Raw genomic sequence first — 26,081 nt, forward strand, 5'->3', positions numbered from 1 at the left:
GTGCATGTTAATTATATGGAATGGTGGGGTCCATTGTGGCATGGTTTTGTGTCCAGAAAACATAATTTTATCAATTTCACTTTGTAATTCGTCCTCCACCCTGCCCTCTTCCCTTTCCCCGATCTCCTTCCCCTACCTATTTGTTTCCCTTCTAATTTCATGGATCATGATGCTTCGCTCTCTGTGTTGCACATATAATTGGGAAAAGTCTCCCTTGGGCCCATTTTGAATCCTGAATTCCCAAGAGAAGAAACTTTGTCTCTCTGATTTCCTGCGGAATCTCTGGTATTCAGAACTGAGTGCACAGCAGATGCTCAATAAAAATGTGTTGAATGAATACTTGGATCCAGGGCTTAGGACTTTCTGTCACCCTCATGAGGTCTGGGAGATTAGTTTTTGTCCTCTGCTGGGAACTCTCTTTGGCTCCATTTTTAAGAGGCTCTGTTCCTCTCCGCTTCCCAGGATCTCCTTGGTGTATCAGCAAGGCACTTCCCGGTTGACACTGCTCCCTTTTCTCTTCAATCAGGTTAGACTAACCACAGCGGGAATTCTGCTGTTCTTCCTAGTGGTGGTTTGAGGCGCTTCTGAGCCTCTGAGCATGTTCTGCAGCCCCTATGGGGGGGTGGGGGGTGGGTGTGGGTTCTAATCCTCCGGTTCTGTCCAGCCTGTGGCACAGTCTCCCATAAGTCCATGTCACTTGCACCCAGCTTGTGAAACCTTGCAGGCTCTCTCAGGGTGCACAGCTGCCCCCTGGGAGCTGGCCCGCCCCTCCGCTCCACATGGCTCACGTGGTTCCTGTCCCCAGCTGGCTAAGTGCTCTCCAGGGATTTTAAACTGAATCTGTACTGAAAGCCAAACCTGTGGCTCCTCCTTCAGCAAACATTTTGCTTATTGGATCCAGTTGGTGCAGGTCTGATGTTCGGTCCCTCTCAGGGTCTCTCTGACTTTTGTTTTGTTTGTTCTCTCCTGGTCTTTTTGATCCCCCAAATTATCAGAATTACTTTACAGTTGGGGGAAATTCTTTCTTAATTATTAGCCATAGAGCATTATCTATAGCTTTTTCCTGCCTGCTCTACTCAGTCCCTAACATCAATTCCTCTTAATATTTGCAATTGAGCTGGGGCGGGAGCTGGGTGCCATTTCACTGGCTTTCTGGCAAAATGAGATGTTGGTCTGGGTTCACACGTAGAAGCATTTTTTTCAACCTCAAGAGAACCTGGATTTTACAATTTAGGCCGAAGCATGCTACTGTATAAGATTGTAGCACCTCAATGTGTTGGTAGAGTTTCAAAATTAATAAATATTTGTTTGATTAATTAATATTTGCTTCTTTAATTATATTTATTTATAATTGCAGCAATAGTTCTCATTTTCTCTTTTCCTTTTTTCTGAGAATTCTTTTCTTATATACCCATCACTCCCAGCCATGTCTCTGCTGATTAACCTGAATAATTTAAATAATTCTCTAAGCGTTCATCTCCCTGGATTTTCATAGAGTTAATTTAACCTTCCTCCCTGAGTCTTGCTCCATCTTTTCCCTTCCTCGGTCTTTTTATTCTGCTCTTCATCTGCCTAGAGTCTGTGTTCCCATCTCCTGATCCACTGCTTCTTAATTAAAACCCTAGAAATGCCTTATCCAGAAAGTTCCTATATCAGAGCCTGCAAATTTGGGTCTTTTCAGGTTTCAGAGGAAATGCAGTCTTTCCGCTCTGAGCTGCAGGGCCTCGAGCCTGCAATCCTTCTCTTCCTCTCATTCCAACCTGACTCTCTGCAGCCCTTCCATGAGTAGGGGAAGAAGATCAGTGATTTCCCCCCATGCACATCATCTGCGCCAGAGCTGGGCTGTGTTGGCTAGGAACTGAGGGGAGGGACAGGTAAAATGACAAGTGACATTGCAATGGTAATAGAAGAAGAACATTTATTTCTGGACAGAATCAGGGACAGCTGCTACCACTCCTCAGCAGGGCTGGGGACTGTGAGACACTGACTTCAGACAGAAAGACCTTCTGGGGAAGTTTGGACCCTGGACAGGAGCTCCCGCCCAGCCTGTGGGAGCCAGGGCAGGGTGTCTGGAAAGGCAGGACGGGGCTTCCGAGGACTCTGGATTCTTGTTTCCTCTGAAATCCCTTGTCTCGGCATCAGGCTCCAGCTCAGCAGCAGCCCCCAGGGCTGTGGCCACAGCCAGGGCCCCCAGACTGCTGACCGCTGCCACCATCACAGGAGTCGGAGCTCTGGCGACGGCATCGGTGGGACCTGTGGTGCCTGTGGTGGCTCAGGAAGCAGCCGCCCTCAGAGCTGGGGCCAGCACAGCCCCCGGAGCTCGCAGCGCAGCCAGAGGCCGCAGGCAGACACTGCGCTGGGCTCTTGGGGGGGCACTTGGGTGAGGGGCACTTGGGTGAGGGGCACTTGGGAGGGGGCTGGCACTGCTGCTGGTTCTGCTGGAAGGACATCTCCACGGGAGTCACGAGCCTGGATGGACCAAAGACAAGGTCAGTATAAAGCTCTGGCCATTCCTCCCCTGGGACCGGCTGTGTGAGCCCTGGCTCTTCAGGCCCTCTGCCTCCTGGGCTGTGGCTGCAGGAAGGAAATGGAGAGCCATCTCCATCCTCTGACCTGGAGGACCTCCCGTCCTTCCCCTCTGCCCTGCTTCCAGAGGAGAATGCCCAGACGCCCCGAGTCCCACCCCCTCTGTCCTCACAGAAACACCAGCACATGCATTCATTGGCTGGTGACTCCAGAGAGTCCCTGTGGTCTCTCAAGAAGAACCAGAGCGGGGAGGACCTGAGAGCCAGGACTCTAACTTCCCTCAGAGGTTCTGTGCTCTCTGACCCCTGACCTGTCCCCAGAGGCCCTCCAAGGCCCGCCCCTGTTCGTCCACTCCTAGATGAGGATGGCCTCCTGCTGGACACTCACCAGATGCAGCAGAGGCAGGAGCAGGAGGAGGCTGAGCCTGGAGGAGCTGAGGATGGGGAGCACAGGGCAGCAGCCCTTTTATCCAGTGCAGGGTGGTGATGCACAGCCTGAGCACGCTGCTGCTTTCACAACCCGGGGAGGTGACAGCTGGGACATGGCCAAGTCCACCCACTCATCCTCTTCCCTCGGACTCACTCACTAGGATGTCTGGCAGGAGGGAGCCGGGGAGTTCTGATGACTGACCACCTTCACTCACTGAGGCCTGCAGGAGGTGGCCATTCGACCCCTTCCCAGCTTTCATTCAGCTCAGGGTTCTCAACACAGACTCCGCCCCAGGGACTTTGCTGGAAGAACTACAAGGATCAAGATAGCACTTTTCTGACCTTGGGTAGCTCACAATCTGTCAGGAAAGAGATGGACATATGAAGACCTTCACATTTGTCAGTATGATCAAGTGTCAGGTGCAAGATGCTGAAGGGCAACCAGCACAGTGTCTGCAGGCTTGAGGTCCCGTCGTTGGTGTGAGCTGTCCGACCTCCACGTAACCCCCACCCCGACACCTCCAGAGGAGCAGTTACTATCCTCTTGAGAGTCTTTGATGAGAGGAATGAGTGTAGAATGGAGAAATAGAGCTCTGTAGGTGGAGCAGGGCCCACTGAGAAGTCTCCTGTCACCCAAGAATCCAATCGTGGGGTTCCTAGGGAAGTAGGCAGTGGTGCTGACTTGGTTTTTGTCGTGTAGAACAAATAAAGTCAACAAATATGTGAAGTTTGTATCTCCTATGGAAGATGGAGGTTTTTCTGATTGGAGTTTACCAATTATTATTGTGTATCTGCTACATTTTCAAAGAAAAATAGTTTAAAAATACCATTGAAGTTATTTTTTTTCTATTAAATCATATTGTTTTATTTTCAGACAGATATATTCATGCTTATTTATAACTTGCTGTAACAGTTTATAAAAGAACATAAGGATCATTTATAAGACATTCTAAATGCAACACTTTTACATCATGTCCTGTTCTCCAATGAATGTTAAATATAACCATATGATTGACTACTTGTTTTTAGAGGGGCTTAATTCCTTCCATCTTTCTTTCTCTCCTTCTTTCTCCCTCCCTCCCTCCATCCCCATTCTCTCCCTTCTTCTCCCTTTCCAAGTCTTCCTGGAACATACAGATGTGGTTAGTTCTTCACAGATGTGGGTTAATGGCTTGCTCTGGGTGGGAGGAGATGGTGGCTCAGGGTGGTCAGTGGGGAGGGCTGGGGAGCCCCTCAGCTCCCTTCAGATTCTGTGTATTTCACTCACATTTGTGCCCCACCCAATGGATGCTGTTCAGGAGAAGGTGCTCCTGAGGAGGGACAGTGGGAGGCCTTTCTGCCCCCTACGTGGTAAGGCTGAAGACAGGTGCAGAATGAAGGAAGACACGGCCCCCATCCACGGGCTTTGCCACCGGTGCCAGGCCTGGGAGGGCGCCACACTGGTGATGGCACAGCTCAGTGCACTAGTCACGTCCAGGGAAGTCAGCGTCACATGTAAAACCCACCCAGCCTCTGGTCTACGATCCTGTAGGAGAACCCACTCACGGCCTGGCTTAGCATTGGGCCCAAGGCCTTGTTGTGGACCGAAAGCTCATCTCTCCCCAAAATTCATGTGTAAAATCTTGATCCCCAACATTAGGAGGTTGGGACTTTGGGAAGTGATTGAGCCATCAGATCGAGTCCTTCGTATAAGGAGATTAGCGCCTTCATAAAAGAGACCCCAAAGATCTTTCTAGTCTTCTTTCTGTGTATAAGGATACAAAACTAAGTTATCAGAACTAGGGCCTAGGAGCGGGTCCTCACTAGAAACTGACTAGGTTAGGCTTCCAGCCTCCAGAAATGTAAGAATTTTTTTTTTTGTTTTCATGCTGCCTAGTTTATGGTATTTTGTTATAGCAACCTGAACAATCTAAGCCAGTGCCAGGTTCCCAGCTGTCACCCTTACCCTTCCTCCTGGAACTTCCTCTCATTTAAGCCATTCGTTTCTGCGTGTCTGAATTCAGAACGGTTTTGTGGAGCCTGAACCAAGGCCAGGCACCGTGGACACAACTGGGAATACCCAGGGCACAAGGGAGAGTTTACGGCCTACCCCGGAGGACAAGAGAGGAAGGACACCATTTCCAGGGTGGTGCTCCCATTTCTGTGAACCTTGTCTAGACAAGTCTGGGGCTTGGGACGCCCTGAAGAAGTGGGTTTTTATTTTACATGTATCACGATTCTCCAGAAGTAAGGACAGGAGCATTTTTGATCAAACAGATGAAGTTTTGAGTCAGCCGTGGACAGTGCTTGAAAGATAACTAATCCCAGTTTGTCAAGTTCCAAGTCAGAGAGTTCAGAAGCGAGCAGTGAGGAAGGAGTCCTCAGGAAACGCAGGTCTCCTCTCTCCTCCGCTGCCTGCTTCTCGTGTGCCCCACACTCTCGTCTCTCATCTCTGATCCTGGAGAAGGAGCTCTTCCCTGGACATGGAGGGAGTACCAGGGCAGCGCTGCAGGGTCACCCTGCCCGAGTGTCATGTCTAGGAGAACAGGCATCCCACCATCCTGGGGTGGTGGAGGAAACATGGCGGCCCGTCTGGGCTCACGATCTTAGCAGGACTTCTTGACTCATCAGTGAACTGGTATTATGGAGATAGGCATGTGACTTTTCAGGCTAACTTCCTTGGGTGCAGTTTGATTCAGTGGCATAACTTATACGTCAGTGATGAATCTTCCTTAACTGATCGGCGTGGATGGTCAAGTCAAGACTTTCTTGTCACCCAACAAGGTTGACTTGGTGACACCTAACTGAATCATAGGTAAGATGGGAGGTGAGAATGGACAATACTACCATCTTTTAAACATGTACAATTTAGTCACTTTCAATAGATTCTAAACACCATCAGCATGGATTCAGACACTTCGATGACTCTTGGAGGGAAGGCTGTACCCTCATCCCCATTCTCTGCTCCCCATTGTATCCCTGGAAATCACTAATCTGTTTTTTGCTTCCTGGACTTGCTTATTTTGTGCACTTTATATAAATGGAATGACACAATATATAGTCTTCTGTTTTGGTTTCTTTCACTTGGCAGATTTTTTTCAAGGTTGATTCATGCTGTGGTGTGTATCCATATTTCATTCCTTCTCATTGCTGAATAATGAACATTTGGAATAAGGATCTGAGGAGTGCTGATAGAGTACAGAGACAAATATACAATATAGGATAAATGTACTTTGCATTTGTCTCCATGTGATTTAAAAGACAACTGCATGAAGCAATACTTCCAAAGTTGTGCTTGTGGCCTTCCAATGAAGAAAGATGTGGATGATGTGACCCTAACAACCCTCAGAGGAGGAGGGAATTAAGTTACTTAATAGTCCAATTTGGGGATATTATGAAGAGTGTAGCTATGAACTTAATCTTTATTGTTTCCTTCCTTTTCTTGGGTTCAATTTTCTCTTCTTTTTCCAGTCTTAAGGTAAGAGTTTAGGTTATTGATTTGAGAATTTTTTTCTTGCTTAATATGGTACCTTACAGCTGTTTCTCTCTGAGCACTCCTTTGGTTGTATCCCATAAGTCTTGACATATTGTGTTTTCATTTTAATTCACCTCAAAGTATCCTTAAAATTCCTCTGTGAAGGAGACAGTGGACCCACCAGGTAGAGGGGAAGGCAGGGAGTGGGTGACAGACTGACCGTGCGTCTTTCCCACACTGACCTTTAGGAGATGGTTGGGCTATGCTGGACCAGGGGTGGGGGGCAGGAATTCAGTATATCTAGGGGATATACTTCTAGACACTAGGGGAGAATCACTGAATCTCTGAAAATGGTTAGAAAGTTCTGGAATACACTCGAGATATCATCAAAGGGGTGCTTGTGTAGCACAGGAGAACACAGAGAGGGACAAAAGAAATTGTACCCACTGAGTTCTGACTGCCTAATGCACTTGTTAAAAGGCTCTTAGAAGATTTTTGTAGCCTGGATCTTTCTTGGTTCCTTCTCCCTTCCCACTCTCAGTCAGTGAATAGATCATTTACTTATTTATAATACATTTTATGAGTTGTGTGACATTTCCCAAACAGCTTTTAGGAAAACACTCCTTCTTGGCATTAATGACAGCTCCGTAAACTCAGGCCTTTGGGGTAAGGGAGGTGAAAGTCTTCCGATGTTAACGCTAACAAACATTGTGTCTGGAAAACTCCACGGGACCTCACAACCCTCTCTGGAGGCCGTAGGGGGACCTGTCAGCTAAGCTCTTTCCTGTGTTCACTTTTGAGCAGGGCTCAACCCTCAGGGTAGGGGGCAGGCAGAGAGAGCTGAAGAAATCTAGCTACTTCAGAAAGTCATAGCCAGGTACAAAGGCTATCTAGGAGCTGGGGACTGGGCAGCTCATTGGAACCATCTGGGAAAGTTTCTAAGAACTACTGAATTCTGAGTTCCTCCCCCAAAGACTGACTTGGTCTGAAGTGCAGCCAGGGAGTTTTAGTGTCTTTCTGGGTGATTTTAACGTTCTCTATGAGAAGGGATCGAGGAGGGCCCCGACTGTCCAGGTGCCCTTCCTTCGCCCCGCCGTTGCTTGGTGTCGTCCCTCTTGCGTCTCCTTTCTCCTTTCTTCTCCTGCTTCCTTCTTATTCTCTATGATTCCTTCAAAACCTAATATCAGTGCAGACCAGGCCGCGTCGCAGACACAGAGTCCCTGAGGCCGCAGGCGCTTCTGATCATGAGTGAGTGTGTGTGGTCTTGACTCAGTGGCTCCCCGCCTGGTGGGGCAGACAGACAGGGGTCCCGTGTCCGTGACCCGAGGTGATAAGAGCTGTAACGGAGATGTGGGGAGTCCTCAGGCCAGGCTTTGGGTATCAGTCACCAGTGTGTTGGGAGGTTGTCATCCGTCTCACTGGGGAGTGGCTGAGGTGAGGTCAGCGGCCTCGGAGCTGAGATGGCATACAGCAGGGACACGGGATGAGGAGCCCCACCTCTCCAAGGTCAGCTGGTCCTGGGAGCTCACGCAGCCCAGGGCAGCCGTGTCCTGGAAAGGGGTGGTGGCAGATAGAGCCGGTGTCTGAGGGCAGGATGTGGCGGATAAAGGGTCCAGAATGTTCTCTAAGTGTACTGGCTGGGGATCAGATGATCCTCCCTTGGTTTCCTTCTTTCTTCAGGTGATGGCTGTCCTAGGGTGGAAGAGTTGGGGGAGATGAAGAAGCACAATACACCATCGGTGTTAAAGTGGAAATGTAACTTGCGTGGGATGAGAGATCTGTCCATCAGTCAGTTGCTCTAAGTTTGAGGAGTAGGTTGGAGGAGGGGATGATCCATCTAGGCTGGAGAGCCCAGGGGAATTTAGCTGAAAGGTGAACTGTCCTAACTAGAAGGTGAATCATAGTGCATAGACCTGGGAGTGCCACTGTGTACAACTGACGCAGTGTCCTGAGGTGATGGGCTAACGTCTGTGGAACTGCATTCAAGGGGGACATGGAGGATTCTCCTGTTGTATTTTACTGTAGAGTAGAGAAGCATTTCTTCTAAGGCACAATCAAACCTAAGACTAGGACAAATCTCTCATATGACACATGCAATTAAAACGTGGTTTTTGATCAATATTATTATTTATTGATTTATCCTGCTCTGGGGTCCTACACTCTGGCCCCCGTGTTGAGGTAAGGGAGCTGACTGCCTTCCAGGTACAAGTGCGACCCCCACCCATGCACACACTGGGACTTGGAGGAAGGAGGCTGGGAAGGCCATGCACCGCCATCCTCTGTCACCCTCATGTCCCCCCATTGCTGCCTTAGGATGAAAGCAAGATGTCATCACAGGAACCTTCTGCCACCAGCAAAGCCACTCAATTTTGTTCCAGGTGAGGGTCCTTCGTTGTGTTTCTCAAACTTGCATTTCTGTCTCCAATTTCCACTAGGAAATCCACTAGAAAGAGGGATGAACGTACCCTACCTCCTCTACTAGCACAGGTCACCATACTTGGCCAGAGTTTTTGAATGAATGAATTATTAATTGTTGGATCCTGGACTGGGCGGAGGTGGTTTCCTGATGGGAATCGGGTTATCTCCTCACTCATTGAGCTCTCTCACCTTTCGAGGTCCACAGAGCAGTGTGAATGGCACGACTGATGGCTGTCTTAGATTGTCCTGGTGTTGCAGATCCCAACTTTATTACTTGGTCTGACTCCTGTTTCTTCTCCCTTCCTGGTGGACCCCCGACTGCAAAAATCGCACTTTGGCCTTGAGAGCGTAGACTTGGCAGGTGCTTCTGAACCTTCAGCCTTCATTCTGTGATCCTCGGTAGATGATTATAGCTAATGCACAGTTAGCAGCGTAGTCCATGAGTTCCAGCCACTCTTTACAAACTGACCCTCAATTCTGGATGAGTGAAGTCGCTCTGTCAAGATCGGTGGGATTCGTGACTCGTGACTCTCGGGTCATCTGGCAAGACCCCACACATGGCGGCAAGTCCAACCTCCCAGTCAACCTCACCCAGCCTGGACGTTTTTTGAGGTATATTTTCAACATTACTTGACCCAATTTCTGTCCCATGGTGGAGTGCTACCCAGGAATTTCTCAAGTTTCAAGTGAGAGGCAGCTTGTGGTAATGAATTTAAGCTTGGCAGCTGTGGTTTCCAACTCAGGGGATTACACTGACCGGACAGTGGGTCAGAGTGTTATCTCTTACACTACAAATACTTTGGAAATTCTGAGTCTTTGAATGTTGTAGTGAAAATGGTTGGACATTTTCCAAAGACTTAAGGAACTTTTCTGATTTTGGATTCAACAAATCCTAAAAGTGCTCCATAGATTTATTTTTTCACTTGGTATACCAGCCTCATATCAATTTCTCCCTTAGTTTCAGTGTTGGAATCTAATTCAGTTCTGTGACGTTCCTTGGGCTTGTTCTGCCTGCCTTTGATGGACTACTCCTTAATTCCAGTATCTCAACCCCTGGCAGGTGGAGTGGATGAGGCTCACCCCTAAGGAGATGATTTCAGCCTAGGAGGCATTCAAGTTTCATATTTTAGTTCCCAAATATGGGGACAAAAATAATTTTTAAAAAAAGTTTTACTGAAGTTATGACTCATATGTTGGGCTCTTAGTTCTGCAGATTTTAAAAAAATAAATAAAAACAAGTAAACCACAAAGTTTAACAGGCCAAAATAAATGGTAAGTGAAAAAGACCCAACAGTTTTAACGATGTCTTGAAAAGTTCAAGGGTAGGGGAAGTGGCAAGTGGCCCAGAGCCTGGATTACTGGCAGTGTGACCTGGGTCCTGGTGTAAAATTATTAGAATCTACAATTTCCCCATTAGTAAAAGGTAGTTATTAAGAGAACAGATTGCTTACAGAGAATTAAATGAGAATTAAATGAGTTCATTATAGTCTCTCGGGGATTCCTAGCACATGATAAGCACTAACAATTTTTGATTGTGCAATCTTATTAATTCACAATTCTAGCAATACTCTTCACATTCTTGCACATTTTAAACTCTCAGCCTATCTCCTCCACTGATCCACAACATTATTAGCTTTAACTGGTTAACTCTCTGATATCTCTGTGGAATTTTTATTGATAGATGGAGTCGTCTATTCTTGTGTCTAACCCTTCCTTTTCCTATATTTTAATTATAGTCAGGTTTTCTTTTCAGCCTTTGTACTGTTGGTATTTGGGGACTGATAATTCTGTTGTAGGATGTGCAGGGGCACCCCTGGCCTCTGCCCACTAAATGCTAGTAGCACTCTTTCTGAGCTCAAGTTTTGACAACCCAGAATGTCCTTAGGTATTTCCAGATGTCCTTTGGAGGATCAAATTCCCCCCAACTGAAAAAAAAGGGCTTATTCTATCTTAACAACAACAACAACAATATATATATATATATAATTTATATCTATAATATATTTACATATTATATATAATCATTATAACATATATAACCTACTATATATAATATATATGTAACATATATATATATATATATATATATATATATATATATATATATATATATACTTGCCTACTAAAAATTCACATTTTTAAATTGAAATGCCAAAACAGTTAGTTGAAAGTGAATGGAAGCTCTGTATAAGAGCCCGGGGAGTTCACCATGAGATGTGTTTTCATAGAATATGTCATTCCTCTCCCCTGCTGCACGTAGATCCAGCACATAAGGCCTGACAGGTCTCCAGTTCTCCCTGTTTTTAATAGTGCATCACAGTCGTACACAACAATGGGGTTCACTTGGCCATTTCATACCTGCATATAATCTGCTCCATTCCAGTCTCCAGTATTTCCCCCTTTCTTCCCCCTCCTCCCTCTCCCTCTCCCTGATCCCCTTCTTGTAGTCTTTTGATCTTTTATTAGTTTATCATTTTTATTGGTGTATTATAGAGAAACATAAAAATGGAATTTACTGTGAGATGTTCATACATGTACAGAGCATATTTGGTCAATTTCATTCTGTTGTTCCTCCCCTGTCCCATCTTTCCTCCCTCCCCCTCGAACCCTTCTGCTACTTTACTGTTCTCTATTCTATTTTCATGGGACCCCCAGCCCCCTTTAAAATTCCCTGTTTCTCTCCAGCCTCTGCCTAGGAGAGAGAACATAGACCCTCGACTTTCCCCGTCTGGCTCATTCCACTTAGCTTGATGTCCTCACATCTCATCCATTTGCCAGCAAATGACATAACTTAATTTATGACTAAGTAAAACCTGCACCATTTTTCCAGTCTAGAGTGATGGTCCTGCACCCCCTGGGGGAAGTTCTGGATTCGAGGGGCGGGGGGGGGCACATACCAGCCACCTGGGGGAGGTGCAGTGAAGGACAGTGAGCCACCAGTGGTGATGGGGAGCAGGAGCTTTATTTTAGGACAGGGTCAGGTACAGGGAAGAGTGCAGAGCATTCGAGTACCCAGCAGGGGAAGGGTGGGGAACTGTGGGACCCTGGACACGAGACAGAAAGAGCCTCTGGAGAGTGGACCCTGGACAGGAGCTCCCGCCCAGCCTGTGGGAGCCAGGGCAGGGTGTCTGGAAAGGCAGGACGGGGCTTCTGTGGACTCTGGATTCTTGTTTCCTCTGAAATCCCTTGTCTCGGCATCAGGCTCCAGCTCAGCAGCAGCCCCCAGGGCTGTGGCCACAGCCAGGGCCCCCAGACTGCTGACCACGGCCACCATCACAGGAGTCGGAGCTCTGGCGTCGGCATCGGTGGGACCTGTGGTGCCTGTGGTGGCTCAGGAAGCAGCCGCCCTCGGAGCTGGGGCCAGCACAGCCCCCGGAGCTCGCAGCACAGCCAGAGGCCGCAGGCAGACACTGTGCTGGGCTCTTGGGGGGGCACTTGGGTGAGGGGCACTTGGGAGGAGGCTGGCACTGCTGCTGGTTCTGCTGGAAGGACATCTCCACGGGAGTCACGAGTCTGGATGGACCAAAGACAAGGTCAGTATAAAGCTCTGGGCCACCCCTCCTCTGCTGGAAGGCCAGCTGCCTCCCAGCCAGGAGCGGCAGGAGGGCGAGGGACGCTGCTGTGACTGCGGCTGGTTGGGTCACAGCAGTCGCCTCATACTTTACTCTCCACCCAGGACGGTTGCTGTCAATCTAACTGGACACCCAAGTTTTCATCTCTCCAAAGAACCCTGGTGGATTGTGTCTCTCTACAGGGAAAACCATTCCGGAGGACGGATGTCACAGGAAACATAAGAGACTTGAACAGAAAGGGGGTGGGAGGGAATCGGAGTTCCCATGGCCTTTCAGGTCATAGAATTCTTGCCGTGTCCCACGGGAGCTCACTCCTGACCTCACTTCTCCTCACTTCTACCCACTCAGTACTCTTCTGTTTAGACCTCACCATTTCCCTTCCCCTTTCTGTGACCTTGACTTTCCAACACCTCCAGTTGGGCCCACTCCCTGCTGGGCACTCACCTGGTGCAGAGGATGCAGGAGGAGGCTGTGGCTGTGGAGGCTGTGGATGGGGAGCCCAGGGCAGCAGCCCTTTTATCCTACATACGCTTTGTGATGCGTCACCTGAGCTGCTGCTTTCACAACTAGGGGAGGTGACAGCTGGGCACTTGCCCAGGACGAGGTTTCCAGCAGCTTCCTGGAACCTCCAGGAAGCGGGACTGTCCCAACACCGTCCACAGGCTTACCTGAGGGCCTGCCCCTTCCCCCTCACTCCTTCTCTTCTCTCCTTCCTTCCTTCTCTTTCTTTGTAATGTTCTTTATTGGTGCACTTTGGTTGTCCATAATAGTGGGTTCCTTGTGACACATTCATCCATGCACGTGACATAATCTGTGGGTCATTCCCCAGTTCCACCCTCTCCCTTCCCTCTCCCTCCTCTAATCCCCTTCCTGTGCCTTACTGATCTCCCTTCTATTGTCATTTTTAAATTCCAAGCGATATGTTTTGTAATATAATGTGCACAAAGTCTCCAGGCTAACCAATGGCCGTGGCCCCCAGGTGCCGTCCACGGTGGCCTGTTGAGTTCCTGGCAATGGGGAAGCCGTGGGCAATGTGTGGGCTTGTTTGGTGGAAGCGCCTCATGTCATCCAGGAGGCACCCTGATTTTCTGAGCACTAAGGGGCAGAGTCCACTTAGTATTTGGTGGACAAATAAGTGGATTATTCAGAGCTAAAAAATCTTCTGTTTGATTTTAGTAAATTCATGTAATCTAAAATCTGTTTTCCTATCTGAATAATTGTCACATCATGCTATGGTCAAAGAAAAAATATAATTAAGGCTATAATTAAACTTTAATAATTCACCTGTCATTTAAATACCTTTTGTTATTAAAATAATATTCTATCCTGGGTTTATATTTTCTTGTGGATAAAAACGTTGATGGCTTAGTGTTACTTGGTGAAAAGCAGGTCATAAGCAGTGGACACAATTGGTTACATTTTTACACTATTAGTACTATTTTATATGATATTTTGAGTGAAATATTTTTATAGCAAATGTCCTTTATTCTTTATGACATTAAAACCTAGAGAACTAGCTTCCTACCTTCAGACACTTGTGTTTTCTCACTCCATCTGAGGACTCTCCCACTCTGAAACCGACAGATCCTATGAGCTATCTCTCGACCCCATGGGGAAGGACTTGCAGTGACCTTAGGACGCAGCTCAGGTTGGAGGGGTGGGGAACACAGCGGGGGAGGGGATTTGCACCCTGACATTGTCCTGATCCCCCCGGGGGCCCTGTGTGCAGCCTCAGCCTCCTGTTGGTGTGTCAACCCTTTCCCTCATGTTGGAGGAGCCCGTAAATAGGTTCTTGATTGGAGAAACTGTGAGCCATGAAGATGGACACCATTTTCTGTGCAGACTTATGATGAGGGTGAACAGGGAGAGAAGAGTGGAAATGCCTCTTTTTTTCCTGGTCAGCTTCGTTGGGCAGGGCAAGGCTTGGACAATGCCTTATGGATGGGGTGAGTCTCCCGGTTTACCCAGAGGGTCCTAGTTTACAACTTGTGTCCCACAGTAGTTACCCAAAGGCATTTTGGTGTAGATGGTCACCAGGAGGAAGAGACCAGCCTAATGGAGGTGCTGCTGGCCAGGACTCAGGTTTCCTCAAGAAAGTCTCGTCTAACCTCCGGGAATGAGCAGGATGGGGATATCACCCATTTCCTTTCTCCCACAGACCAGATCCTACTCTTGGCTGTCATCCACCCGTTCTCCTGAATTTCTTCTCGCTCAGTCAATCACCCTTCAGCTAACACCGAGTGTCAGAGTATCATCTGTGGGTCAGCCACTGTGCTCAGCCACAGGAACGCAGGTGTGGAGGAAGGAGGTCCCACGAGCCCGCACAAGGGTGCCGGCAATCAGCCAACAGGGGACACACCAAGTAACGAATTGCCACTGTGGTGTGTAGGCAGTACAAATGACAGGTTCTGTGGAGGAAGAACAAAGCTGACCTCATCGGGGGCTCAGCAGTCTGCTGAAATGGACGGCATTTCTATACTGTTCAAGAGAAGCAAATACAAAGACTCCTTTTGGTTTAAACAGGCACAGTCTTGAGTCAACAGGCAACAATATCTGAAGAGCAAGGCCAGTCTCCATGGTGGGTCAGCTCCCAAGTTTCTGGGTGACTCAGGAGAGGAGAAGGGTGGACGTGGAGGCTGTGAGCTGGGGCAGGAGAGGCAGCGCTGGGTGGACTGTGACTCACCAGAGCTGTCCGACTGGCTTCTGTGACACGGCACACATCCCTTTGTAGATTCTAAAGCATGACATGGAACTGGCTTGTGACTGCTCGAATGGTTGGTCCTTTCAGCGACGGTGACTTGGACAAGGGTACTGATGGTGATCTCATCTTGGACTCAGAGGCTGAGGAAATCAATTCGTAGCTAGATCACACATTATAAAGATATGCATGATTCGTAAAATCAAACCCATTTTTGTAACTGTAGAAAAATTCAGACAGGACAGCGATTCTAAGGAGACATACTGCGCTCATATCGAATAAAGGGAAACTACAAGTATGGAATCATCTTAACAAAAGCAGAAAAAAGCATTTGACAAAATCCAGTACAATTCATGATAAAAACTCTTAGAAAACAAGGAATAGAAGGCAAACATCCTCAATGTGATAAAGACATGAACAACAACAACAATAAGTTAATCTTGTACTTAAATAGTGAGAGAAAGATGCTTTTCCCAAAGAAGAGGTGAATCTATGACATACCGAGTCCAAAATTAGATCCAGAATAGATGATTAAATTATTTTAAGCAAAGGCAACAGTCATTTCTAAAATGGTACTGAAACACTTGGGCATCCATATGCTTAAAAAGGTCTTGCCTATTACTATATAGAGATCAGCTCAAGGTGGAGTTATATGTAAATTAACTCAATAATATACCAAATGTGAAACACAAACCACCCAACTTCTACTGTAAACACAAGAGAAAATATTTTCATAACTTTGGTTATGTAAAAAATCTTCAGCTGGGGCTGGGGATGTGGCTCAAGCCGTAGCGCGCTTGCCTGGCATGCGTGCGGCCCGGGTTCGTTCCTCAGCACCACATACCAACAAAGATGTTGTGTCCGCTGAGAACTAAAAAAATAAATATTAAAAATTCTCTCTCTCTCTCTCTCCTCTCTCACTCTCTCTTAAAAAAAAATCTTCAGCTATGACAAAGGCATATTTCAAAAAGAAAATATTAGACTTCATCAAAATTTAAAAATTCTGCTTTTCAAAAGACACTTAAGAAAATGCAAATGAAACTTACAGACTTATAGAAAATATTTTAAAAACACATATGTGATATTTACTTATAGTTTTATTTGAAAGATCAGTAGGGAAAAGGGAATGGGGGAGAGGGATGGGGAGGCAATGGGGGAGTACTGGGGACTGAATGAGAACAAATCATATTCCGCACTTTTATAATTGTTGGGTGCCCACTGCTCAGAAAACACTCTTGAGTCCGAATTTTGTCCAAACTGGAGGGTCTTTATTTAGCTGGCCTGCGACTGCCCCTTAGCAAGACGCTGTTCAGGGTGCAGTGCCCACCTTCCTGTATTCATAAACACCACTTCCCCCATGCGTAGGGGTCTGCAATCGCACAGAACAGGCAAGCTCTGTTACAAAGCAAGTTCAGTTACAGAAGCTAAAATGAGCAATTAGGTGAACCTCTACAGTGTTGTAAGTGTCTATAGCAAGCATTGTGGACTTTTTGTTAGGGGTGGGGTGACATTTGTGGTTGGGCAGGGGTTGCAGCAATTAAAGTTTCTTAATTAGGTTAACTGCCCATTCTAATCAAGATGGTTTCTTTTTTAAATGGAGTTACTTAGGCTAAGTTCTTTAACTTACAACCAGAATAACTTAATATTACTGATCCTATAATTTTACCGGATCTTATTTACTGATATCCTATAATCTATAGGGTGCTTACTAAGCTAGGCCATAATAATGATCATGTCAAAATGAACCCTACAGTCATGTATAACTAAAAAGAGCCAATTAAAAACACATACGTGATTAAGAAATTCTATCCAGAATATTAAAAATGTCCCAAAATCAGTAATAAGAAAATAGACAATCTGATTTAAAAATGGAGAAAATATTTGGACTTAAGTAAGACATTTCATGTGCTTACTTAAGTCCCATGGACCATAAGTAAGCACATGAAAAGACACTCATCATTAATCATTAGGGAAATGCAAATTAAAAACAAAATGAGCTTCCATTCCACAGACCTTGGAATGGCTAAAATAAAAAACTATAACTGCCAATACCAAGTACCATCAAGGATGTGGAGCAACTAGAATTCTCACTCTTTGCTGGTGGGAACGCAAAATCATAACAGCCACTTTGGAAAATAGATTAGTTGTTTCTTTAAGAACCTTAAACATCCATTTACTATTTTTCCTTGAAATCTTATTCTTAAATAATTACCCAAGAGAAATAAAATTTATATTTCCATAAAAACCGAGGCCAGAATTTGTGGTGATTTTATTTATAACTGCTCCAAACTCAGAACAACCCAATGGCCTTCCCTGCTGAATGGCTAACACAAGACAAAACATGGTGTGTGTATACAATAGAAGGCCTTATCAATAAAACAGGAGTAACTTCTGATGCACAGAACGAGAGGAATGAATCTCAAGTGCATCATATGTACTCTGTGAAAGAAGTCAAACTTTACACCATATTATACGATTCCAATTGCGTGACTTTCTGGAAAAGGCAAAGTTGTAAAAATGAAAGTGGGTCAGTAATCGCCCAAGGCTGATAGAGTGGAGAGACTCTCTGAAGGCACATGAGGGACTATTTTGGGGTGATAGGACTGCTGTATCCAAACTGGAAACGTGTTTACATGTAGTGGTGTTTGTTGGGACTTAAATGTTTGTTTTTTTTTTTTTTTGGCTTGTATAGTAATACCTCAGGAAATCCACTTAAAATAGAAACATAAAAATCAAAAAAACTTTTTTTAGGAATAAAAAATGATAAAACATGAAAAAATGAAATAAAACAATGATAAATACAAGATTTAGGATCATGGTTATCTCAGATGGGACAGGTCAGGTGTAAGGTACATATAACTTACTATCAAATTCCGGTTTTCACTTAGGTGGTTCCTGTGTGTGTGTGTGTGTGTGTGTGTGTGTGTGTGTGTGTTTGTGTTATTTAAAAAATGGGCAAGTAGTTACGCAGATAGATCTATTAATTAAGAAGATTCAGTGTGGATTGATGATGAGCAATCTATTATGAACAACAGGTTAACCCAAATCTATGCACCTAAAACTCTATAGTAGGAAACTATCAACTCCAGGAATAAATCTCTTCTCCAGGGGCATCTTTGGATTTTCATCTGATATTCTCCAAGAATGACTCAGCTGCCTTTCATAGCACCAGTCTTACGTTGCTAAGGAGAATGGATGTCCTTGTTTGTTTAACTGTTTGCTCATTTATTACTTATATGCCTGCTTAGACGGTTCGCCCAGGAACTACACCTCAAATAAAACACTTCCTGGACTAGCAGAAGCACATGTTATTAGGTCATAACATCCTGATTTGGAGCTGGGCGGGTAAGTTTTTCCTTCATTGTTATCCCAGGTCCTCGGGATGTCCAGACCATTACCAAATTTCACTGCAGAGCATTTGACCCAGGCTCTAGGAGAAGTGACCTGGCCGAGGGTTCACTAACCTTCTCCCATCACCTCAGGTTCACTGTAGAATCTGAGAACAAATGGGTGGGTCTAGAGGTGGGAGAAGAAGTTCCAGAAGAGAAGTGTGAGTCAAAGAGCTCCATCTCAAGAAGGAAAAAATTGGGACCATCAGGATGTGGAAACAGGAACTACGTCAGGCATTCAGAGATGGGGTTGAGAAGAATCCACCCGCAAGTCAGCTTCTGATGCACGAGGAAAAAGAAATCATCTTGTTGACGGATCCTGAAGTGCTCCAGTCACTCTGGGGGACATGGGTTGCCTCACAGCAACTCAAAAGTGGGATTAAAGTGGGCTTTGTATTATTTCCAGGAAACCACGTGTATTAGTCATTTTTTTCATCACTGGGACCACAACACTTGATAAGAACAACTTATAGGAGCAAACATTTCTTTTGGCTCATGGTTTCAGAGGTTCAGTCCCTGGTTGGCCAACTCCACTGCTCTGGGCCCGAGTGAAGAGGAACATCATGGCGGAAGGGCATGGTGGAGATCCTTCTAGGATAGGTCTCTGGTGACCCACTTTTCCCAGCCATGCCCCACCTACCTACATTTACCACCCAGCTAGTCCGTTCAAATTAGGATGGACTGATGAGGTGACAGTTCTCAACCTCACCATCATTTACCTTTAAATATTCCTGCATCAACACAGGAGGTTTGGGGGGATTCCCTGTAGCCAAACCATAACATCATTCTTCGTGGAAAAATGATTATCCTCTTCTACAACTAGGTCTGAACCCCAGGTCAAAGTCAGCTCTGTTCGTGCCTGCGTTTTCCCTCAGGGCTCAGTCATCACAAGTGAACACTTGTCAAGTGTCTATCTTCTGGGCCAGGTGGTCAGATCCCTGGAGGCCACGACTGTGCCTCTTATTCTCTGCTAAACCTCAGCCTGAGCAAACTACTTACTGATCTAGCTCCTACTCAGCTTGGGCTTCTCAAGTGGAGGATTGTGGGAATGAATGACGTAAGGTCTGGTGGTGGCACCAGATCAAACCTTGGACTTAGGAGAAAAGTCACAGAGTGGGGTCTCCAGGGAGGGTCACCGCTCATGGGCCAGAGTAGAGCCAACGGAGCACCCGGAGTTCCTTGAGAGCACCCTCCCACGGAGGCTGCCCCACCCGAGTCTGCCATGCTGCAGGCTTGACACCACCAGCAAAGCCGTGTTTCCTCTGCTCTGGTCCCTCTTTAGCCTTCTCATCCAGTTTGGCATGAAACATGCCCTTTCCTTCTGCTCTGGGACCATCACCAGAGCGAGTCGCTGGCTGCTCCCAGGGCAGCAGTTAGCCTGAAACCGAAAATTCACCCGAGTGGGGCTGAGAGGATTTCTCCATATGAGGTGAGATGAAGGTTGAGTCTCACTCTTCTCTGCATGCAGATATCCGATTCCCAGTGCCATTTTCTTTTTTTCCCAATCAGTATTCACTTATATAATGTAGAGTATTATCAGTAACTGTGAAATGTATAAAAAATGTATAAAAAATCACTGTCCTTCTATGAATTAAACTTTTGAAATATTTCCTTCATATCTGAAGTTTCCCCTTTGCCTGATCAAGAGTGTGCCGACAATGAAAATCCTGGGTAATTGTGCCTAACATTTTGCATTCCTTCAACTTGTGCCACTATAAATCTCTCAGGTACCCTGTTTTTAGATCAAGCATATACAAGTTTCACATAATTTGATGGAAGGGTTTTTAAAATTATTTCTCTGTACACTGCTCAGTTCTGGTGAATTGTGTTGGTAGACTCATGCTAAATAAAGTTGGTGATGTGTTAAACTTTTCTTTAATGCATGATTCCAAGTATTTCCCAACACCATTTTCGTAAGAAATTGTGATTTTCCTACGGTGTATGCTTGGAACCTTTATCAAAGATCAGTTGACTAAATGCATGAATTAATTTCTGGACTACTTGGTTTCATTGAACTATATATCTGATTTTGTGCAAGTATTATATTGTTTTTACTGTGGTTTTGGAATATATTTTAAAATTAGGCAGTATATTTTCCTGATTTCATTCTTTTTGTTTAATATTACCTTGGCTATTTATGGTTTTTTGTAATTACATATGAATTTAGGATTGATTTTTCTAATTCTGTGAAAATGTCATTGGAATTTTGATATTTTCTTGAATCTATAGACTGTGTTGGGTAGTATGGACATTCTATTCTATTTATTTGTTTATATTATTTTAACTTGACAAATCATAACTTTCATAGTTATGGAGTACAATTTTACACACGCACACACATATTAAATTTAGCCAATTAGCATATCCATCACTTCACTTACTTGACATCTTTTTAATGATACAATTGAAATTTACTTATTTTGAAATATGTTACTCTTGACTAGAGTTACCCTGCTGTACAATAGATCTCAAAACTATTCCCCTGTGTAGCTGAAACTATGCATCCATTGACCAGTAAATGCTTATTGCCTTTCTTTCCTGACCCACCTCTTCTAATCACTGTTCTTTTACTTCTATGAATTAAACTTTTGAAATATTCCACTTACAAGTGAGAGCATATGAAATTTGCCTTTTTAAAATTAGCATAATGTCATCCATGTCTCAAAGACAGAATTTGCAGAATTCGTTTTTTTAAGGCTGACTAGTACTCCACTATGTGTGTATATACCACATTTTCTCTATGATAGACACTTAGGTGATTCCATACTTGGATATTGTAAACAATGCTGCAAGGAACACAGGACTACAGAAGCCCTTTGACACACAATTCCCAAGAGCAGTATGGCTGGATCGTGTGGCATTTTTTTGAGGAACCTCCATACCATATTCCATAATGGCTGTTCTAATTTACTTTCCCACAAAGAATGTAAAGAGTTATCTTTTCCTAAAATCCTTAGAAATACTTGTTATTTTTTGCCTCTTTGGTAAAAACCATTCTAAGAGGTGTGTGGCGGTGATATCTTGTGGTTTTAATGTGATTTCTCCAATGTTTAGTGATGCTCAGTACTTTTTTCATGAACTTGAAGATCATTTGCATATTTTATTTTGAGAATGTTTATTCAAGTCCTTTGCTCATTTTAATTGTTTTGTTTTGTTTTATTTTACTATTTTGTGGTAGTGCTGGGGATTGAGCCCAAGGTCTTGCAGATGCCGGGCAGGTACTCCACCCTGAGCTACATCCCCAGCCCTGTTCCATTTTAAAATCGGATTGTTTTCTTGATATTGAGTTATTTGTGTTCCTAATATATTTTGGATATCAACTCCTTATCATATATATGGTTTGCAAATATTTTATCTCCTACTGTGGGTTGTTTTTCCTTCTGCTGACGTTTCCCTTTGCTCTGCAGAAGTTCTTTGTCTGAGGCACTCTTGCTTTTTTTGTTTTGGTTGTTTGAGTTTTCAGGTTTCATATCCAAAAAAATCTTGTCCAGAGCAATGTCATAGTTTTCTTTTTAATTAGTGTTTTAGTTAATGCAATAATGGGTTTCATTACAGCATGTTTGTACATGCAAATGACATTCTTTGGTCATGTCCACCCACCCCTATTACCTCCCCCTACGACCTCCCATCCCCTCCTCTTCTTTAATAGTCTCCATGCTACTTTCATGTCCTGCTTTCCAGACCCCTGCCCCAGGATCTACAAATGAATGAAACATGTGATACTTGTCTTTCTGTGTTTGGTTTATTTCTCTTAACATTATGATGTCAGTTATATCCATTTTCCTGCAAATGACATAATTTTTCTCTTCTTTATGGCCGAAAAATACTCCATTGTTTGTATTTATACCTCATATTTTTTATTCATCTATCTGTTTATGAGCACCTAGACTTATTGAATAGTACTGTTATAAATATAGGTCTGCAGGCATCTGTACGATTTTCTGACTTTAATTTCTTTGGGTATACACTGAGGATTGGGAAGAAACCTAACTAAGGAGGTAAAACACCTCAACAATGAAATTTACAAAACACTGAAGAAAGAAATTAAAGAAGACACGGAAAGATAGGAAAATTTCCTATGTTCATGAATCAGCAGAATTACTATTGTTAAAATGATCATATTACTGAAAGTGATCTCTAGAATCAATGTAACCCCCATCAAATGCCACTTACAGTCTTCACAGAATAGAAAAAGGCAATCCTAAAGTTCATATGGAAGAAAAAATACCCCAAACATCCAAAATGAAAAAAAAAATTAAAAATAATCCAAGCCAAAAGAGCAATGTTGGAGGCATCACAATACTGATTTCAAAATATACGACTGAGCCATAGTAACAAGAAGTTGCATGGAGCTGAAATAAAACCAGACACAGACCAATGGAGTAGAAAAGAGGACACAGAGACAAACCAGTGCAGCTACTGCCACTGATTCTTGGTAAGTCAATGAGCCAAAGAAGATGCCTTGGAGGGAAATCTGTCTCTTACAAATGGTGCTGGGAAAACTGGATGCCCCCATGTGGAAGAGTGACACTAGAACCTTCTCTCTCACCCTGCACAAAAACCAACTCAAATGGACCTGAACCACGGAGACTGCCAGAAGTGCACACAGGGGGACACTTCAGAACACATGCACTGGCAATGACTTCCTGAATAGGACGCCAATAGTTCAGGAAATAATGGCCAGAGTCAACAAGCCAGGTGCAGCAAATTCAAAAGCTTCCACCTCAGAGCAAAGGGCATGGTTAACAGAGCAAGAGCTGGGCACAGAGCTGCAGCCTATGTTTTTCTCTAATAGCTCTACCATTTCAGGGTTTGCATTTAACTCTTCAATCCATTTTTAATTGATTCTTTTAAGTGGATAGAGATAGGGGTCTGATTTCATTCCCCTGCAGGTAGATACCCGGTTTCCCCCGCATGATTTATTGGACAGACTGCACTTTCCCCATTGTTTGTTCTTAGTAACTTTGTAAAAAATAAATCGCTGTAACCACATGGTTTATTTCTGGACTTTCTATCCTGCTCCACCAATTGATGAGTTTGTTTTATGCCACTACCATTCTGTTTTGACCATAATTACTTCGTAATATATTTTGAAGTAAAACATTGTGATTTCTCCTGTTTTGTTAATTTTGCTCAAGACTTTTTTTGACTTTCCATCCTCTTTGCAGGTCTATATGAATGATACAATTCCTTTTGCTAGTTCAGTGACCAATGGCATTGTACTTTTGGTAGGGATTGCCGTGAATATGAGACCACTTTGAGTAGTAAGGGCATTTTAACAATATCAATCTTTCCAATTCTTTAGAACAGAATATCTTTCCATTTATGTGCATTTTCTTCAATTTTTCATCATTGCTCTATAATTTTCACTATATGAATTTTATTTCTTAAACTTACACCTGAATATTTATTATTTTTATCTATTATAAATTTTTTTCTTAATTTTCTTTTGAGCAACTTGTTATTAGTGATAGTTATCTTGCGGTGTTTTGTATGTTGATGTTATATTCTGTAGCTTTACTTAATTAATTTATCAGTCCTAACTTTTTTTTTTTTTTTTTTTTGGTGGTGCCTTTAGGATTTTTGCTATACGAGATCATGTCATTAGTGCAGACAATCACTTCTTCCTTTCCTGTTTGGATTTCTTTTCTTTTTTTTCTTTTGCCTAATTGCTCTGGACAAAATTTTGAGAGCTATTAAAAAGGAAGTGATGAGAGTGAACATCTTTGCTTGTACCTTGTACTAGAGTAAAAGATTTCAACTTTTCACCAAGATATGGTTTTGCCATTTATGGCTTTTATTGTGTTGAAATACATTCCTTCTATACTTACCTGTTGAGAACTTTTATCATGACATGGCATTGAGTTTTGTCAAATGCTTTTTATGCATCAATTAGAGGGTCCCATGCTTCCTATTCTTGACCTTGTTAATGCAGGGAATCACATTGATTGTGGCTATGCTTGTTTTTAATAGTTTTCACTCATGGTAGAGAGGGTTAAAATTGCTTTATATGCTACTCTTACGGTTGTAGCGAATTTTGAATAAGTCAATGCTCTACTTCTACCACTGAGTTTTTACTTTCATATGTTTTATGTTATTAGCTGATATCTCCTTGTTTCAACTGAAATAAATCCTCTAACCAATTCCTGCACAGGAGGCCTGTGGTAATAAATTCCCTCAGCATTTGTTTAGCTGGGGAAGATCTTTATTTCCCCCTAATTTCTAAGGACAAACTTACCAGTGAAATCAAGTATTCTTGGCTAGCAGTTTTTTCCTTCAACCCTTTGAGCGTTTTATCCCACTTTCTCCTGGACGGCTGCAGTGTGTCCGTCAAGACATCTACTCCAGCTGTATGGGGGCAATGTCTCTCTGGCTGCTTTCAGTCTATTTTTTTTGTCTTTGATTTTTGATAATCTGATAATGATGTGTCGTGATGGACTCCTTTTTTTGTGGAATTTCACTGTAACACCCTGAGCTTCCTATAGTTGGTCATTATCATCTTTCTCCATGTTTGGGAAATTTCAAGCCTTTAGTATCTTAACTATGTTTTCTGGGTCTTTTCCTCTCTTCTGGTAATGTTCCCATTATGCCAAGGTGAGTTTCTTGATGACATACCACAATTTCCATACGCCTTCTTCATTCTCTTTCATCTTTATTTTTCTTTTTGCTCCATTGACTGGATAATTTCAACATTCTATCTTCGAGTTCACCAATTTTTTTTTCTTCTGTTTGATGAAGTTTCCTATTGAAGCTTTGTATTAAATTTTTGGTTCCATATTGTATTTTTCTCTAGTATTTCTGTTTTTTTTTTATTGTTTGTATTTATTTGTCAAACTTCTCATTTTCTTCATAAATTGTTTTCCACATTGAATTTAATTTTTGATCTTTCTTTTTTTCTAGTTCTTTAAGAAGATTGTCCTGGATTTTTTGTCAGTCATTTAATGTGTCTCTGTTTCTTCAGGGTCCACTATTGGAACTTGATTAGTTTCTCTTTGAAGGTGTAATTGTCCCCTGATATTCCTATAATCCTCTGCCCTGCATCGTGCCTGCGTGTTTGAGGAATAGCTATTTCTTCTAGCCTTCACTGGTCTTCTTTGGTGGATTGACATTCCCTATTTAGTCTGTCCTGGGATTCCGGTTGGGTCAGCCTGCTGCAGCCCTGGCTGTAGGATTTTCTAGTGGAGCTGGAATGTCAACTGTGCTCTGGAGTTGAATGGAATTGCTGGCTCTTCTCCCCAGTTTGGTGAGACCACGAGCTCACCTCTGAAGTCAGGCAGGGCTGTTGGCTGAGCTCTGGGGTTGTTTCTGGGTATTTTGGTAAGTTGTGTTTCTTATTAGCGAGGACTAAAGTTTGCAATTTACATGCTGGTCACAAAGACTGAGTAAGTTATCTTGGACTGCTCTTCAGGGTGAGGAGATTTAGAGAATGTGCTAAAAAGGTCTGCATGCACACAGGCTGAGCCCCATCCTACAGTAACCTTAAGTGGAGCACTGAGCTTGGTATATTAGCCACTTGGCTGCTACGGAGAAGCCTGGGTGGGGCCCGATGTCTTTCTGTAGTTAGGTGCAACCTTGATCCTGATTTTCAGCTTGGGG

The 26,081-nt window shown here is 44.0% G+C and overlaps 2 protein-coding genes across 2 annotated transcripts; both read right to left on the reverse strand.

The window, feature by feature from the left end:
* Nucleotides 1-2,138: 2,138 nt before the first annotated feature.
* LOC308656042 (late cornified envelope protein 3C-like) lies at nt 2,139-2,450 on the reverse strand (the record flags this gene model as incomplete). The annotated part of the gene is made up of 1 exon (XM_081306672.1): nt 2,139-2,450. The coding sequence occupies one exon, from the start codon at nt 2,448-2,450 to the stop codon at nt 2,151-2,153; it is 300 nt and encodes a 99-aa protein (XP_081162798.1). The 3' UTR covers nt 2,139-2,150.
* Nucleotides 2,451-12,035: 9,585 nt separating this feature from the next.
* LOC308656919 (late cornified envelope protein 3C-like) lies at nt 12,036-12,320 on the reverse strand (the record flags this gene model as incomplete). The annotated part of the gene is made up of 1 exon (XM_081308283.1): nt 12,036-12,320. One exon carries the CDS (start codon nt 12,318-12,320, stop codon nt 12,036-12,038), a length of 285 nt encoding a protein of 94 aa, XP_081164409.1.
* Between the last annotated feature and the right edge of the window lie 13,761 nt (nt 12,321-26,081).

The sequence above is a fragment of the Spermophilus citellus genome (assembly GCF_964194105.1).
Source record: "Spermophilus citellus genome assembly, chromosome: 9".
NCBI lineage: Eukaryota > Metazoa > Chordata > Mammalia > Rodentia > Sciuridae > Spermophilus > Spermophilus citellus.